General features: G+C 36.5%; 1 protein-coding gene across 1 annotated transcript in view; it reads right to left on the minus strand.

Annotated features, from left to right (window-relative positions):
• The window catches only part of LOC129519965 (S-adenosyl-L-methionine-dependent tRNA 4-demethylwyosine synthase TYW1), a 213,518-nt gene that overhangs the window by 116,488 nt on the left and 79,796 nt on the right, over window positions 1–17,234 (minus strand). The window contains exon 11 of the mRNA XM_055340814.1: window positions 2,187–2,296. Coding sequence (XP_055196789.1) covers window positions 2,187–2,296 — 110 coding nt within the window. The remainder of the gene's footprint in view (window positions 1–2,186; window positions 2,297–17,234) is intronic.

Below are 17,234 nucleotides of genomic sequence, written 5' to 3' on the forward strand. Positions count from 1 at the left end.
AAAAGAACGCTTTGGGGAATTACTAGGTCAAAATCAATAGGCTAGGAAAGCTTTTTTTTTTTTTTTAAGATTTATTTATGATAGACATAGAGAGAGAGGCAGAGACACAGGCAGAGGGAGAAGCAGGCTCCGTGCAGGGAGCCCGACATGGGACTCGATCCCAGGACTCCAGGATCGCACCCTGGGCCAAAGGCAGGCGCCAAACCGCCAAGCCACCCAGGGATCCCCCTAGGAAAGAAAGCTTTTTGAAGAATGAAGTAGACAGTCCTTGCTGAATGGGAGGGTTGGGTGTCATTCCCCCCTGCCCAGGCATTTTAGCCCTTACTCAGGATTCACTTGTACACAAATGTGCTGTTCTTTCTCTCTGTAATCCTTTATCTAGCTTCCCCCTACAACAACACAACAGATATTTTTTAAAACTATTCTCTCTCTGGGATCCCTGGGTGGCGCAGCGGTTTGGCGCCTGCCTTTGGCCCAGGGCGCGATCCTGGAGACCCAGGATCGAATCCCACATCGGGCTCCCGGTGCATGGAGCCTGCTTTTCCCTCTGCCTGTGTCTCTGCCTCTCTCTCCCTCTCTCTCTCTCTCTCTCTCTGTGACTATCATAAAATTAAAAAAGAAAAAAAAAACTATTTTCTCTCTTACCCCATGGGAACCTGAAAACAAGCCATTTGAGATGCCTATACTGATTACAATCACGTGAGCTGGCTCCCCAAATCAATCGCTCTCTCTCAATTTCTTACACACACCATCCTGTTGACTGTTTCTCTGGAGAACTCTGACCAATACGTTATCCAAGAGAAAACAAGACTCTGCTTTGAAATTTTTTAAGAAGGCATATGATTTGTTTGAAGATCAATAATCAATATTAACTAAATCAATAATGAGTGTTGCTAGTCAGATACCAGATCTTGAAACTTAGTTCTTTACCAGTTTCATTGAATTTTCCAAACACCTGATAAGAGACACTGCTTTATCCACACGTGAGAAAGTAATTTGTCGAAAAAAGTGCTTGAGACTAGAAGATACAAATCTACAAATTTAAATATTAGCATCTTTGCAGATATACAAAAATAAGTTAGCACATACACAGATACACATGAATAGGCACAGGTCCACGTCCTTAGAAAATTATAAAGAATAAAATAAAGGTGTAATTATTGACTGATTATCCTTAATAAATTACTATTGATTAATCATTACTTGCATTACTTTTCTCGATTTCTCATAAGAATTAAGAAAAGTAATAAGAAAGACTGAAGTATAATAAGCAATATATTTCATCTTTGGCCCTCGTTCCTGGCACAAAGCTCCTAAAACCCTTGGGATCTCCGGAGTGAAAGCCGCGTCTTTGGTCATTCATAAGGGACCCCTGTTGAACACACCTGAGCTAATGAGGTGATTAAGGGCCCTAAGCAGCCTCAGGATGGGGCTGGTCACCAGGGAAACCAAGTGATTAGAGGGTTGGAATTTTTCAACCACACCCATGGACCTCCTGGGAGAGGAAGGAGGGAGTACATATTAGGCTTTATAAAAACTCTTGAACAAGAGTTGATGAGCTTCTAGGCTGGTGAGTCCCTCCATGTGCCAGGAGGGTGATGCACTCCAGGGCCACTGGGACAGAAGCTCCTGTGCTTGCAGACTTTGCTCTAAGTTACCTCTTCACCTGGCCATCCACTGAATCCTCTGTAATACCCTTTATAGTAAACTGGTAAATGTAAACAGATGTTTCCCTGAGTTCTGTGAGCCACCCTAATAAATTACTCAAATCCGAACAGGAGGTAGTGAGAACCTCCAATTTATAATCAGTCAGTCAGAAGCACAGGTAACAGCCTAGACTTGAAACTGGGGTCTGATGTGGGGTAGTCTTACAGGACCTGTGGGGTCTGGCACTACCTCCAGATAGTGTTAGAACTCAATTAAATTCATAGGACACCCAGCCAGTGTCTATTGAGAACCAAAGACCTGCTTGGTGTGAATTAAGTTTATTTAGTTCTTCCATCATGTGGAATACAAAAGTTGTCAATAAAAACTAAAAAGACCAAAATGTATACAATATTTCTACAAAGTTTTCACTTCCCTATACGAAAATTTGCCAGTAGGGACAAAATCCTGTCAAAGGGGCAGTTCTTCTGCCAATTTAATTCATGCTAATTAGCATTCCTTTTTAGAGGGTAGATAAATACCTTTAAACTGCTTAATCATGTTCTGATGGTTTTCAATGGCTTCCTTTAAGATCATTTCAGGCTGGTCCATCTTCCACCGCCATTCGGTGCCCACCGGATTGGTGTGGTGTCTGAGAACAAGAGGTAAAAATTCTAGACTCTCTGTAGTAACATCTCTCAGCTAGTTAACTACTATGCAGTAGTAGTAAGATTATAAAATCATAGTAGTAAAACCATAAAGTCATAAAATCAGGGTTGGTTTCCCTAAGAGCTTATTTATAGTAATATTTTCCAGTTTAACTCATGATATCTAGCAGAGAAGGTTATATGGAGAAGTGCTTGGCTAAGCTTGGGGTTTAATTAGAACAATGGAAATATGCAACTCTTTCTTCCAGTCACCCACTACTAGGCTGACAAGCATCCGTTAATGACTAATAGAATATTTCTGGAAGAATTGCAAAATCACAGTAATTGACCCTCCCCGAGAGGCAGCACAGTAGGAATATCTAAAGCCTAGGAAGGATGAGGCATTGAGAAAATAACCCTTGTCAAACCAGCCCCAGCGCTACACTTAAGGTATCCTCTCATGGAATTTTAAGTCAGTGTACACTGAAGTAAAGTAAGTAAAGAAACAACAAATCTGGGATCCCTGGGTGGCGCAGCGGTTTAGCGTCTGCCTTTGGCCCAGGGCACGATCCTGGAGACCGGTGATAGAATCCCACGTCGGGCTCCCGGTGCATGGAGCCTGCTTCTCCTTCTGCCTGTGTCTCTGCCTCTCTCTCTCTCTCTCTTTGTGTGACTATCATAAACAAATAAAAATTTAAAAAAAAGAAACAACAAATCTCACCTCAAGCACAACTCCTAACTCGATTAACCTGAACTCCAAAAAGAAAGGCCAAGCAGAAAGGTGTACTGATTTCCAAACACACACACAAAAAAATAAGTCTGACTTTAAACAACAACAAAAATGAGGCATATAAAAACCAAAACAAAAAACAAAAATTTCCAAAAGACAAAGCAATCACCTGAACCAAACTCTTTTGACACAAGTGTTGAAAGTATTCGACAGAGAATTTTAAAAACAATGATATCTTTAAAAGATTTTATTTTATTTATTTGAGAGAGAGAGAAGCAGACTCCCCACTGAACAGGGAGCCCAACATCTGGCTCCATTCCAGGACCCCAGGATCATGACCTGAGCTGAAGGAAGAGGCTTAACTGAGGCATCCCCTAAGGTGCCCCTAAAAACAGTGATTAATATGTTAAAAGCCCCAACAGAAAAGGTGGGTAATATGCAAGATCAGATGGGTAAACTCAGCAGAGAGACAGAAATTATGATATAAAATCAAAGAGAAATGCTAAATATGAAAAAACAGGCTTTTGACAGGTTCAGCAGTAACTAGTAACAGCTGAGGAGAGAGTAAAAAAACTTGGAGATCAATGCAAAAAAGCCAACTAAAACAAAGAGTTTTATTTTTTAAGTGAAAAAAAAGGACACAGCATCCACGAGCTGTAGGACAATAGGAATAGGCCCAAAATACACATACTTGGAATCTCAGAAGGAAAACAGAAATAACAAAGCAGATGAAATAGTAGAAAAATGATAGCTAACAATTTTTCACAGGTAATGAAAAACCACCACAGATCCAAGAAGCTAACAGAACCACCAGGATATTTTAAAAATGAAAAACAACCTAAAAATATCTTATCCAAATGATGAGAACTAAAGAAAATGAGAAAATCTTTAAGTTAGAGAAAAAAAAGACACATTACATGAGAACAAAGATTAAAAATTACATCTGACAACTCATTAGAAAACAAGCCAGGTGAAACTATAATCACACCTGAGAAGTATGCTTAAAACAAAACTCATTGACAAAAATTCTATACCCAGTGTAAGTATCTGTCAGAAATGGAAAATAAAGGCTTTTGCAGACAAAATCTGAGATTTCCTTCTCAGCAAACTTACATTACAAGATACGTTAAAGGGAATTGCTCATTCTAAAGAAATATAGACAGAAACCTGAATCTATACAAAGAAATAATGAGCACTGGAAAGGGGGTTAACGGGGTAATAATACTTGCTTTTACCTTTAATTTCTTTAAAAATAACTGACAGCATAAGTGAAAAAGCTTAATGATGTACTGTGTGTTTCCAACTTATGTAAAACTTATGCCAACAATACCCAAAAATGGTAAAAGGGAATAAGAAATATACTGTCATAAAATACATATATTACACATGAAGTGATGTATTATTTGAAGGTAGATTCTGGTTGAAAGATGTATACTGTAAACCCTAGGAGAATCTCTAAAATATTTTATTTTATTTTCTAAAATATTTTAAAGATATGTAAAGAATAAGCTGAGACCGAGCATAAAATAAAATCATTTAAAATAATTAACATGAGAGCAAGCAGAAAAATAAAAACAGAGAAAACAGCAAGATGTAGATTTTAATCAAACCATACTAATATAAGTGGCTTTCAATATAAATGGCTTAAACACATAAGCTAAAAGATATTATCAGGTTAACACACAAGACCCCCCCACAAAAAAATGGGATGCCTGAGTGGTTCTGTCAGTTAAGTGTCCTACTCTTGCTTTTGGCTCAGGTCATGACTCAGCATTGTGAGATTAAGTCCTATGTCAGGCTCTGTGCTCTACTTGCTCTCCCTATGCTCCTCCCACCCCACCGCCAATAAATAAATAAATCTTAAAAACACATACACACAAACACACACACACACACACACACACACACACACACACAGGAGGGGGGCGGAAGAGGGTAGTAGGTAGTGTGGCAGAGGGAGAAGGAGAGGCAGAATTTTAAGCAGGCTCCACCTCAGCACAGAGTCCCACCCAGGGCTCAATCTCACCACCCTGAGCCAAGTCAAGAGTCAGACGATTACCTGACTGAGCCATTTAGGCACCCCTAGACTCTGTATTTTAATGTATTGTTTAGGATTTTGCACCCATGCCACTGAGAGACACCCATGCTACTGAGCAAAAGTGCACTACAATTTGTTTTCCATGCTGTACTTCTCTGGGGTTGATATCAAGGTTACACTAGTTTCTTAAAATTAGTTTACAAGTATTCCCTTTTTCTTTGCTTTCTGGAGAATTCCTCTTCCTTGAATGCTTGCTAGAACTTACTTATAAAACCATCTAGGTCTGCTTTTTTTTTTTAAGGTCTTATTTATTTATTCATGAGAGACACACAGAGAGAGGCAGACACAGGCAGAAGGAGAAGCAGGCTCCCTGCAGGAAGCCGGATGTGGGACTCCAGGGTCACGCCCTGAGCCAAAAGGCAGATGCTTAAGCACTGAGCCACCCAGGCATCCCTAGTTTCTAACAATGGTTTGTAACTACCGATTCCATTACTATAGTGATTACAGAACTACTCACAATGACATTCTTCTTGAATTATTTTTGAAAATCTAAATTTAGGGGCACCTGGGTGGCTCAGTGGTTGAGCGTCTGCCTATGGCTCAGGTCATGATCCTGGGGTTCTGGGATGGAGTCCCACATGGGGTTCCCACAGGAGCCTGCTTCTCCCTCTGCCTATGTCTCTGCCTTTCTCTCTTTCATGAATAAATAAAATCTTTTTAAAAAGGAAAAAAATCTAAATTTGCAAGGAATTTAGAAATTGGGAATAAGCTAGTGATTTCCAGGGATTAGGAACAGGGAGGGCAAAGGAGTAGGTGTGACTATCAAGTGCTAACAAGAAGGAACCTTTCGGTGATGGAAAAGGTGTGGTGATAGATCCGCAATTCTAAACAAATGATAAAATGTGCAGACAGAATTACACACATACAGCCAGCCGCCACACAAATGAGTGCATTTAAAACATGAAATCTGAATAAACTCCATATGTTTTTTAAATAAATTTACAAGGATTTTGAGTTTTCCAACTTTTCAAATATTCATTAATTAATAAATTAACAAATCTTCATTAACAAATTAATTAAGAGATTACATCTTGGAGGCATCTGTAATTATTATATTCTTTCATTAGTTAATACTGTTTATTCCCTGTCTCCTTTTTTGATCGTAGACACATAACTTTAATTTTTTTTTTTTTTAATTTATGACAGTCACAGAGAGAGAGAGAGAGAGAGAGAGAGAGAGAGAGGCAGAGACACAGGCAGAGGGAGAAGCACGCTCCATCCACCGGGAGCCCGACATGGGATTCGATCCCGGGTCTCCAGGATCGCGCCCTGGGCCAAAGACCGGCGCCAAACCACTGCGCCACCCAGGGATCCCCCGTAGACACATAACTTTAGATAAAACTTCTACCAATCTCAATTGTATTTGATAGATAATATTGCCACACACTACACTACCCAATCACCATTTAAGATTTTGCTCTTTAAATTTGTTTATTTGCTACTTATCTTCTACCAGAACAAAAAGAATACATCAAAAAATTTAGAGGGATAGTTTAAGTTCATTTGCCTTAGAACAAACTATAAAGCATTCCAGATCAAAAGATTAAAAAATAAAAAAAAAACAAAGTAAAAAGGTAATATGAAATGAGCAAAAATATTTACAAACTATATGTCAGATAAGAGGTTAAAATCTAAAATACATATAGAACCTCATTAACTCAATAGCAAATAATAATAATAATAATAACAACTCAATTTTAAAATGGGCAAAGGACATTTCTCCAAAGGTATATCAAAAGATACTCAGCCTCACTAATCATCAGGGAAATGCAAAGCAGAATCACAGTAAGATGTTACCTTATACCTATGGCCATTATCAGAAAATTAACAAAATAAAATAATATGTTGGCAAGCATATGAAGAAATTAGAACTCTTATGTACTATTAGAAATGCAAAATGGTGTAGCCACTATGCAAAGCAGTCTGGAAGTTTTTAAAAAATAATTAAAAAGAGAATACCATATGATATAGCAATCCCACTTCTGTGTATTTTTCCAAAAGAATTAAAAACAGAATTTCAAAGAGGTATATCCACTCTTATGTTTATTATGGTATTATTAGCCAAGATGTGTGTGTGAATAAGGAAAATGCAGTATATAAATAAAATGGCATATTATTCAGTCTTAAAAAAAGGAAATACTGCCATATAGATTAACCTAAGGGACATTATGCTAAAATGAAATAAGCTAGCCATAGAAGAATAAATACTGCATGATACCACTTATATGGGGTTTATAAAACAGTCAAACACACAAAGGCAGAAAATAGAATGGTAAGTTGCCAGGCGCAAGAGGAGGGAGAAATGGGGAATTGCTATTTAACAAATATAAAGTTTCAGTTATGTAAGTTCTAGAGAAGTTCTAGAGAGCTGCTAGACAACATTATAATGAACACTACCTTTGTACACTTAAAATTTTGTTAAGAGAGATCTCATGTAAGGTGTTCTTACCACAGCAATAATAATAGTAACATATTACTTTGGAGCAAAATTATATTACAATCCTACTATATACAGAGAATGAAGAATTTTTTAATGGAAAATACACATATTAGTAATTACTTTAAAGACAAAGACCCGGGATCCCTGGGTGGCGCAGCGGTTTGGCCCAGGGCCCGATCTTGGAGACCCGGGATCGAATCCCACATCGGGCTTCCGGTGCATGGAGCCTGCTTCTCCCTCTGCCTGTGTCTCTGTCTCTCTCTCTCTCTCTGTGACTATCATAAATAAATAAAAAATTAAAAAAAAAATAAAGACAAAGACCCTTTAAACATATTTCTTCCCTGCTTTCCAAACAATGATTCAATTTAGTGGATTAAAATTTGTTTCTAAATCTATATGCACTCTGATATGAAAAGATCTCTACAAAGTAGGAGCAAAAAAAAGCAAGATGAAGAATACCATAAAGCATCCTGCCACTTGTGTGTGTATATACAAAGACACACAAATCTATTCACACACATGTAGAATATCCCTGAAAACCTAAGTGACTGAAGACAAGAACAAAAAAAGGGCAATTTTCACAGTATAACCTATTATATATTTTGAATTTTCATTATATGCAAGGGAGACCTTTTGAAATACACTTAAAATATATTTTAAATGTCTTTACTACTTAAGCAAAACTTTTTTATCAGCTTTATTGAAATATAATCACATAACATTCCATTTAAAGCTGATAATCCAATAGCTTTTCAGTATATTCACAGAGTTGTGTATCCATTAATATAAATCAAAGTTAGAATATTTTTGTCACTCCCAAAAAGAAATCCTGCTCCTCTTAGCTATCACTCTTCAATCCACACTTCCACCCCGGCCTTAAGCAACCACTGATCTACTTCCTGTCTCTACAGGTTTCTCTATTCAAGACATTTTATAGCAATATGATCATTCTATTCGTTTTTTTGTGACTAGCTTCTTCCACTTAGCATCATATTTTCAAGGTTCATCAATGTTGTACTATGTATCACTATTTCATTCCTTTCATTTCCAAATAATATTCCATTCCATTGGGTGGACACATTTTGTTTATCCACTCAGTAGTTCTTGAATATTTCATTTATTCCCAATTTGGGAATATTATTACCTTTTCATGTATTTATTGGAATTTATATATCTTCTCTGGAGAACTCTGTTCAAATCCTTTGTCCATTTTTGTAATCAGGTTATTTGTTCAAAAGACCTATGATCTTAATTTGAAATTTCAAAGTATAAAATTTTCACTTACATAAACAGAAAACAGGAGACAAACTGGACTATCTATATACTTAGCACTCAATAACTCCTTCTGAAAATTAACAGAATAATAATATTTTATCTATCTATAACCATCTGCTACCCATATTATCCAAATAAAGTTAGATAAACTCATTTGGGAAAACTCACATCTGCACATCATACTGCAGTCTAAAGCACTTTCACATGCACCATCTCGCCCAAGCAATTAAGCCTCAGAGCAACCTTGTAAGGAAGATATTACTGTTTTATTTTACAGTTAGGAAATAAGCTCAAAGGCTATTTTTAAGAATCTGTAAAATAAAATAAAGATAAATAAAGCATTCGCACAAGCATTTAAATCCATTTTTTCTAGGCCATTTCTAACATGTGTATTAAATTATTTAAAATTGAAACAGAGGGATGCCTGAGTGACTCAGCGTTTGAGGATCTGCCTTTGGCTCAGGGCGTGATCCCAGGGTCCTGGGATCGAGTCCCACATCGGGCTCCCTGCGTGGAGCCTGCTTCTCCCTCTGCCTATGTCTCTGCCTCTCTCTCCATGTCTCTCATGAATAAACAAAACCTTTAAAAAAATAAATAAAATAAATAAAATAAGATAAAATAAAATAAAATAAAATAAAATAAAATAAAATAAAATAAAATAAAATAGAAACAGATGGTGAATTCTAATCTTAAAGTTAGTGTATTAGTACGTCTTTATCAGAAGCCACAGCAAGTGAAACCTCTCCATTTACTTTTATCTAAAATCTCATTAATGGGATGCCTGAGTGGTTCAGTGGCTGAGCGTCTGCCTTTGGCTCAGGTCATGATCCCAGGGTCCTGGGATTGAGTCCCACATTGGGCTCCCTACAGGGAGCTTGCTTCTCCCTCTGCCTGTGTCTCTGCCTCCCTTTCTATGTCTCTCATTAGTAAATAAACTCTTTAAAAATAAATAAATAAATCTCATTAATGAATTTATTAAGTATACCGCTTGCTCTTTTAAAAATTGGGTGGCTCAGTCAGTTAAGCGTCTGACTCTTAAGTTTGGCTCAGGTCATGCAGAGTCTGCTTGAGATTCTCTCTCCCTCTCTCTCTACCTCTCCTGCTCATTCTCTCTCTGTCTGAAATAAACAAATAAATCTTCAGAACAAAAATAAAAAAACTGGGTAATTTTATCGCCTCAGAAACTAAAGGATGGTATTATTGTCTATAAACAGGTGATGCAGGTAAATTACCCACTAAATCCTGTTACTTCCCTTTAACCTTGACCTTCCAAAAAAAACAAAAAAACACATACACACTCTACTACTTATATCAAGAATCTTAGTGAAAGAGTAGAAGAGATTGTAAAATATGATGCAATGAGAACTATGGCACAAAACACTTGATTCTTTCTCCTATAAGATGTTGGGGCCAGGCGGGAAGAGAAACTCCTCAAGATGGCGGATACCCCAAATGGCTGAGGTTCCTGTCACCACCTCCACCTGGGACGCCAATGGACCAATGACCTGCTGACAGCTTGACGCAGACCCTTAGACCTCTCCTTTGGACTTACCCAACCGGACCCAATGCCCTTCAAACCCCAGAGGAGGAAGTCACCTTTGACTGACCGAATTGCAATCCTTCCTTTGCATAGTGAGGGTCACTCTGACTGGTTGGATTGCAATCCTTCCTTTGCATATGAGCCAACCAATAGGAAACCATTCTGCCTTACAACGTTATGTAAACCCCCTGCCACCTTGTCTTGGCGCGACTTCCCCGACTCACTCTTCCCCTCCGTGAGTCGTGGAACCTCGCCCGAGGGTGCCTGCAATAAAATCTGTTCTTGGACCCTCGCTTGCCTTGGCGGTCTCATTTCCATTTAGTTACCAAAAAACCTAACATAAGATAAGTATTATATGATCCAAATATTGCAGTCTACATAATCATACAGTTTTGTTTGGTAAATTTTCATCCTATGATATTTTAAGTTTCATAAGCACATACTCTATCACTCAAAAGGAGATGTACTGTATCATTTGATTTCAATGCCATCACATTGCCTCAGTCCATTTGACTGAAAAAGCTCCTATGGACTACCGAACAAATAACTTAGCCTCAGCACAACTGACACTTTGGACTGGATAATTCTTTGTTATACAGGCTTGTCCTGAGCATTACATAGTTTTAAAAGCATTGCTGACCTCTGCCCACTAGGTGCCAGAAACACCTCCCTCAGTTTTAACAATTAAAAATGCTTCCAGACATTGTCAAACGACCAAGGTTTACCCACAGAGTGAAAAATAGCAATTTTGCCTCAGTTGAGAACCACTGATTTAACAAGATGTCCAAAGACTTACTTTTCAGGTTGTTTTTTTTTTTAACTATATCCCTGAATAACCAGAAAAGGGAATATGTGTATTCCCTTTAAGAGGAGATGATGAGAATTCAATATGAGATGATGGTATAATGGCTATATTTTTTTAAAGATCTTATTTTTTATATTATCTGTCAACTGAAGTATGTGTACAGACAGAACACTATCATGGCTGGTTGGATCTGCATAAAAATAGTGAGAACTGGGGTAGATAAATGGAACATGACTGGCTTTGTGTTAATAAAATGTACACAAAGGTTCATTATACTATTTATCTATATTCAAGAAACTCTGTAACCAAAGTTTTTTAAAAAGCAATTCCTCACAGATTGCAACAGATAAATAAACAATCTGCTGCTGACTGTTGCAAAGAATTACAGTTCAAGAAAACAACAGTTAGCTGAATGCCTGTAAAGAAACACTGGGAGACAGAGTTCTGAATGAGTCAAAGCACTGAAAGCACTCACATTACACAGGGAATAAAAAAAAAGCCTGAAGCATGCCCAGGACAGAATAAATGCTAAGAAAACCCTGAGAAGACACTAAACTTTCACCTACAACTGATTTTCAGGCTCAGCACAAATAGGAAGTGAAAGCAAAGGCAGAGTTGTCATTAGCCTGGCCAAGCTTTGAAGGAATGCCTAAACAAAGAGTCAATCTGCAAAGACTAAGGGAGGGCTTTTATTCCTCTTTTTTCCTTTGGCTCCTTGTGCTCAAGGAAATCTCTGTCAACACGTTCCCTGGCCACTAAAACACAGGCTTCACAGATAATGCACAAAACAGAATAGTCTCTACAAAAATGGTCTAGAAAACTCACTGAGCAAACAAACAACTAGAACCCAGAGCAAGCAACAAAACAAACCAAAAAAAAAAAAAAAAAAGGGAAGAATCTGTTTTTCAGAGTTAGCACATCATAATATTCAAAATGTGCAGTTTGCAATAAAACATTCCAAAGCATATGAAGAACCAAGAGAAGCATGGCCCATTCATAGGAGAAATTAATGAAAACTGTCCGTGAAGAAACACAAACATCCCACTTACTAGAAATATACTAAGTAACTGTCTTAAACATTCTTAAAGACCAGAAGGAAACCAGGAAAAATGCGTCAACAAATACAGAATATCAATTATGAGATATAAATAATAAAAAGAAACCAGAAACAAGTTCTAGAACTAAGAAGTATACTAACTGAAATGAAAAGTTCAGCAGAGGGTTGCAACAGCAGATTGAGCAGGCTTTGAGAAGAAACAGTAAACTTGAAGATATGTCAATCATTCAGTCTGAGGAGCAGGAAAAGAAAAAGTGTGAAGAGCACATACCCTTATGGACCTGTGCGACAGTATCAAGAATACCAATATACATTTAATGGAAGTCCCAGAAGGAAAGGGGGAGAGAGGGGCAGAAAGAATACATAAGGAAATAATGGTTAAAAACTTCCCAAACTAGATAAAACATGAATTTATACATCCAACTAGCTCAATACACTCAAGCAGAATAAATTCAAAGAGATCCATACCAACACACATTATAATCAAACCGCTGAAAGACCAGAGATTTGAGAATTTTGAAGGAAGCAAGAGAAGATATTCATCACATACAAGGGATCCTCAGTAAGATTAACAGCCAGCTTCTCAGCAGAAACCAAGAGGCAATGGGACAGCATACAACACTAAAAGGAAAAACAATGTCAACCAAGAATTCCGTATCTGGCAAAACTATTCTTCAAAACTGAAGGTAATATTAAGACATTTCCAGATGAAGCAAAGCTGAAGGAGTTCATCACTAGTAGATCCGCACTACAAGAAATGCTAAAGGAAGTCCTTTAAGCAGAAATGAAGGGACAACTAGGTAGATTCACATCAAAGAAATACAGAACCACATAAAGGTTATTACATAGGCAAATACAAAAAAAGTCTGTATTACTCAACTTTTTGGATTCTAGCACCTTTTTTTTCCTATACAACTTAAAAGACAAATGTACAGAACAATAATCATAAATCTATATTAATGAATGCAACAATGCATAAAGTTGCAATTTGTGACACCACCACAAAGGAGATGGAATGAAGTTTTGTATGAGCAAAGTTTTTGAATACTGTGGAACCAAAGGTGGTATTTGTTCAAAATGAAGTCAATCCTCATTATTTGCTGATTCCATATCTGTAAAATAATCCTACTGCTAAAATTTATCTGTAATCCCAAAATCAATACTTAGCATTACTATCTGTCATTCACATTCAGAGCAGCAAAAAAATTTGAGTCGTCCAATACACACATTCCCAAATGAAGTCAAACAAGACAATGTTCTCTTTGCCTTCTTGTTTAAGCTCTCATACTGAAAATAAGTATTCTTTCAGTAGTCAATTTAATGTCCCGTTTTTTGCATTTTGTGCTTTTTTTGTTAGTGATATTGCTATTTAAAATAGTTCCCAAGCACTGGGCTAAAAGTGCTGTGTAGTGCTCTTAAGCACAAGAAGACTGATGTGCCTTGCAGGGAAAATATGTGTGTCAGATAAGCTTCATTCCAGCATGAATTATAATGCTGTTCCATAAGTTCAATGTTAATGAATCAACAGTATATATAAATTAAGGCACCTTTACACAGGAACACACATAAAAACAAACTTATGTACTAATCAGATGGCAAATACCTTGTAACAAGAGGATTGCAAGGACCTAATCCTTTATTTCCTCCTAAAAGCCACAGTTTAGTATTTGCTAATGCAGCCCTCATGCAACTTCACAGAACTTAATTACCACAAATTAGGAAAATTAAATGTAGGGATGCCTGGGTGGCTCAGTGGTTGAGTGTCTGCCTTTGGCTCAGGGTGTGATCCCAGAGTCCCAGGATCGAGTCCCACATCAGGCTTCCTACGTGGAGCCTGCTTCTCCCTCTGCCTATGTCTCTGTCTCTGTCTCTCTCTGTGTCTCTCATGAATAAATAAATAAATAAATTTTTTTAAAAAAAAAAAGAAAATTAAATATAGGATGTTGTAAATTTAAGAGGTTAATTTTAATCCTCAGAGGAATAACCACTGAGAAAATAACAAAAGATGTACAGAAAGGGAAACAATAACGGAGTCAAATTGTACACAACAAAAAAACAAACACAAAAGAAGGCAGTAATAAAGTGTGCAACATAAAAGATGTAAAGCTTATAGAAACAAAGAACAAAATGTGAAGGGATTAAATTATCTAAATTAAAAGCCAGATTGGCAGAATGGATTTTTTTAAAAATCCAACAATATGCTGCCTACAAGAGATTCACTTTAGATCCAAAGACACAAAAAGAAGAAAGGAAGAAAAATGACATTTAATACAAATAGTAACCAATAGAGAGCTGAGGTAGCTTACTAATATGTAACACAAAATAGACTTTAAGTGAAAAACCGTTAGAAAAGACAAAAACAATATATATTTATAAACAGGTCAATCCATCAAGATGTTAACAATTATAAGCATATACACACTTAGTAACAGTGCCAAAATATATGAAGCATAAAGCTATAAGCTAAGGAGAAAAATATAGTCCTACATTAATAATTATAAAATTCAAAAACCACCTTTTAAATAACAGAACAATTAGGTAGAAGAACAATAAAGAAATAATGCATTTGAACAATATGGTAAACCAATAATACCTATTACATATACAAAACAATACACCCCAAAAACATCAATATACACATTTTTTCCAAGTGTGTATAGAACATTTTCTAGGATGTACCCTATGTTAGGCCAGAAAACAAGTGTCAATAAATTTTAAAAGATTTAAATTACACAAAATATTTTCTTCAACCACAACGGAATAAAAGCAGAAATGAAGAACAGAAAGAAAACTGAAAAACTAACCAATATGTGGAAAATAAACAACACTTTTAAACAAGCAGTAGTAGATCAAAGAAGAAAATACAGAGAAACTACAAAATATTTAGAGATGAATGGAATGTAGCTAAAACAGTGCTCAGGAAGAAATTTATAGCTGTAAACACATTTTTAAAAAAATCAATAACCTAAAAAATATAAAAATAAAAAATAAAAAATAAAAAAATCAATAACCTAACTATACACCATAAAATAGAAGAAAAAGAGAAGCAAACTATGCTTAAGGCAACAAAAAAGACATAATCAGATCAGAATAGAAAGAACTGAAACTTGAGAATAGAAAAACATTAGAGAAAAATCAATGAACCCAAAAGTTGGTTCTTGCAAAAATCAACAACACTGACAAACCTTTATGTAGATTAAGAAAAAAAAAAGAAAACTCAAATTAATAAACTCAGAAATGAAACATAATACATTACTACCAATCTTACAGAAATAAAGGATTACGAAAATACTATCAACTGTATGCTAAGAAATTAGATAAACTAGATGAAATGAACAAATTCCTAGAAACATACAAATTCCCAAAACTGACTCAAGTAGAAATGGAAAGTCTTAACTAACTTATAAGTAATTGAATCCGTAATCAAAAACCTTGCTACAAAGAAAAGCCCAAAAACAGGTTTCCCTGGTGAATTCCTCTAATCATTTAAAGAATCAACACCAATTCTTCCCACACTTTTCCAAAACATTAAAAAAGAGAACACTTCCTAATTAATTCTATGAGATTAGCATTATCCTGATGCCAAAGCCAGATAGTCCATCCTAAGATAAATTTAATTCTAACAAAGGCATCAGTTTGCAACTCTACAGTCCTTTCCAAATACATATAATTAGGGTTGAAGTTACTATGTTGTAGATGATGAGGGCCAGGCTGGGCTTCTTCCTGTACAAGAAAAAGGTTATAAATAAGCACAAAAGGAATACTAGAATGAATTTTATGATGCTGACAGTAATTGAAAATATCAGTAAAAACTCATGGTTTTGTATTTTAATATACAGACAGATATGCATGTATTTTCTACTTCTATCTGCTGAGAGGGCCCGGAAGCACTAACACCCCAGTAGAAACGAGCATTTCAAACATCCAAATTTTGGAACCTAAATATCATTCTTCAATAAGAACAAAAGTTCCTTAGAAAGTGGTTGACTCCAAAGCTAGGCAGAGAAAACACAGATGAACCAGAACCTCTTCTGGAGTCAGATAATTCACAAGTGTTTCAAATGAAAGAAAAGACACAGAAGCCAACCCAACAGAGCTCCAAATGGCCAAAGCTAGAAAAATATGAGCAATAAAGTAAATAATAATTGTATTGGATTAGAACCAAAGGAATAAATATTCTTTTTTTAAGATTTTATTTATTTATTCATGAGAATACACAGAGAGGAGAGAGGGGCAGAGACACAGGCAGAGGGAGAAGCAGGCTCCATGCAGGAAGCCTGATGTGGGACTCAATCCTGGGTCTCCAGGATCACACCCTGGGCTGCAGGCGGCGCTAAACCGCTGAGCCACGGGGCTGCCCAGGAATAAATATTCTTGAGCCCAAATCAATATAATAATAAATTTAAAATGAAGACAAATTATTTTTCCTTACAAAAGAATTCCAATTATTAACTGTAAAAAAAAAATCAGTGGAACAACAAAGTAGTAATTTGATGCAGGCAAAATTCACCAATGAATGAAAAATTTAGTGGGCAAATGCTTAAAGAGAAACAGCATATTTGCATAGACTGGAAGAATCTTCCCAAAATACTGATTAATTACAAAGGGAAAAAAATGTTAAGGTGTAACTTTACACTTGAAAGCCTGGCAGACATTACCTTAATCAAACGGTAAGACAGCAATTGCACTGTTGGGGATTTACCCCAAAGATTCAGAAGCAATGAAACGCCGGGACACCTGCACCCCGATGTTTCTAGCAGCAATGTCCACAATAGCCAAACTGTGGAAGGAGCCTCAGTGTCCATCAAAAGATGAATGGATAAAGAAGATGTGGTTTATGTATACAATGGAATATTACTCAGCCATTAGAAACGACAAATACCCAACATTTGCTTCAACGTGGATGGAACTGGAGGGTATTATGCTGGGTGAAGTAAGTCAGTTGGAGAAGGACAAACAGTGTATGTTCTCATTCATTTGAGGAATATAAATAATAGT

This window comes from Nyctereutes procyonoides, unplaced genomic scaffold (genome assembly GCF_905146905.1).
Source record: "Nyctereutes procyonoides isolate TBG_1078 unplaced genomic scaffold, NYPRO_anot_genome, whole genome shotgun sequence".
NCBI classification, from domain to species: domain Eukaryota; kingdom Metazoa; phylum Chordata; class Mammalia; order Carnivora; family Canidae; genus Nyctereutes; species Nyctereutes procyonoides.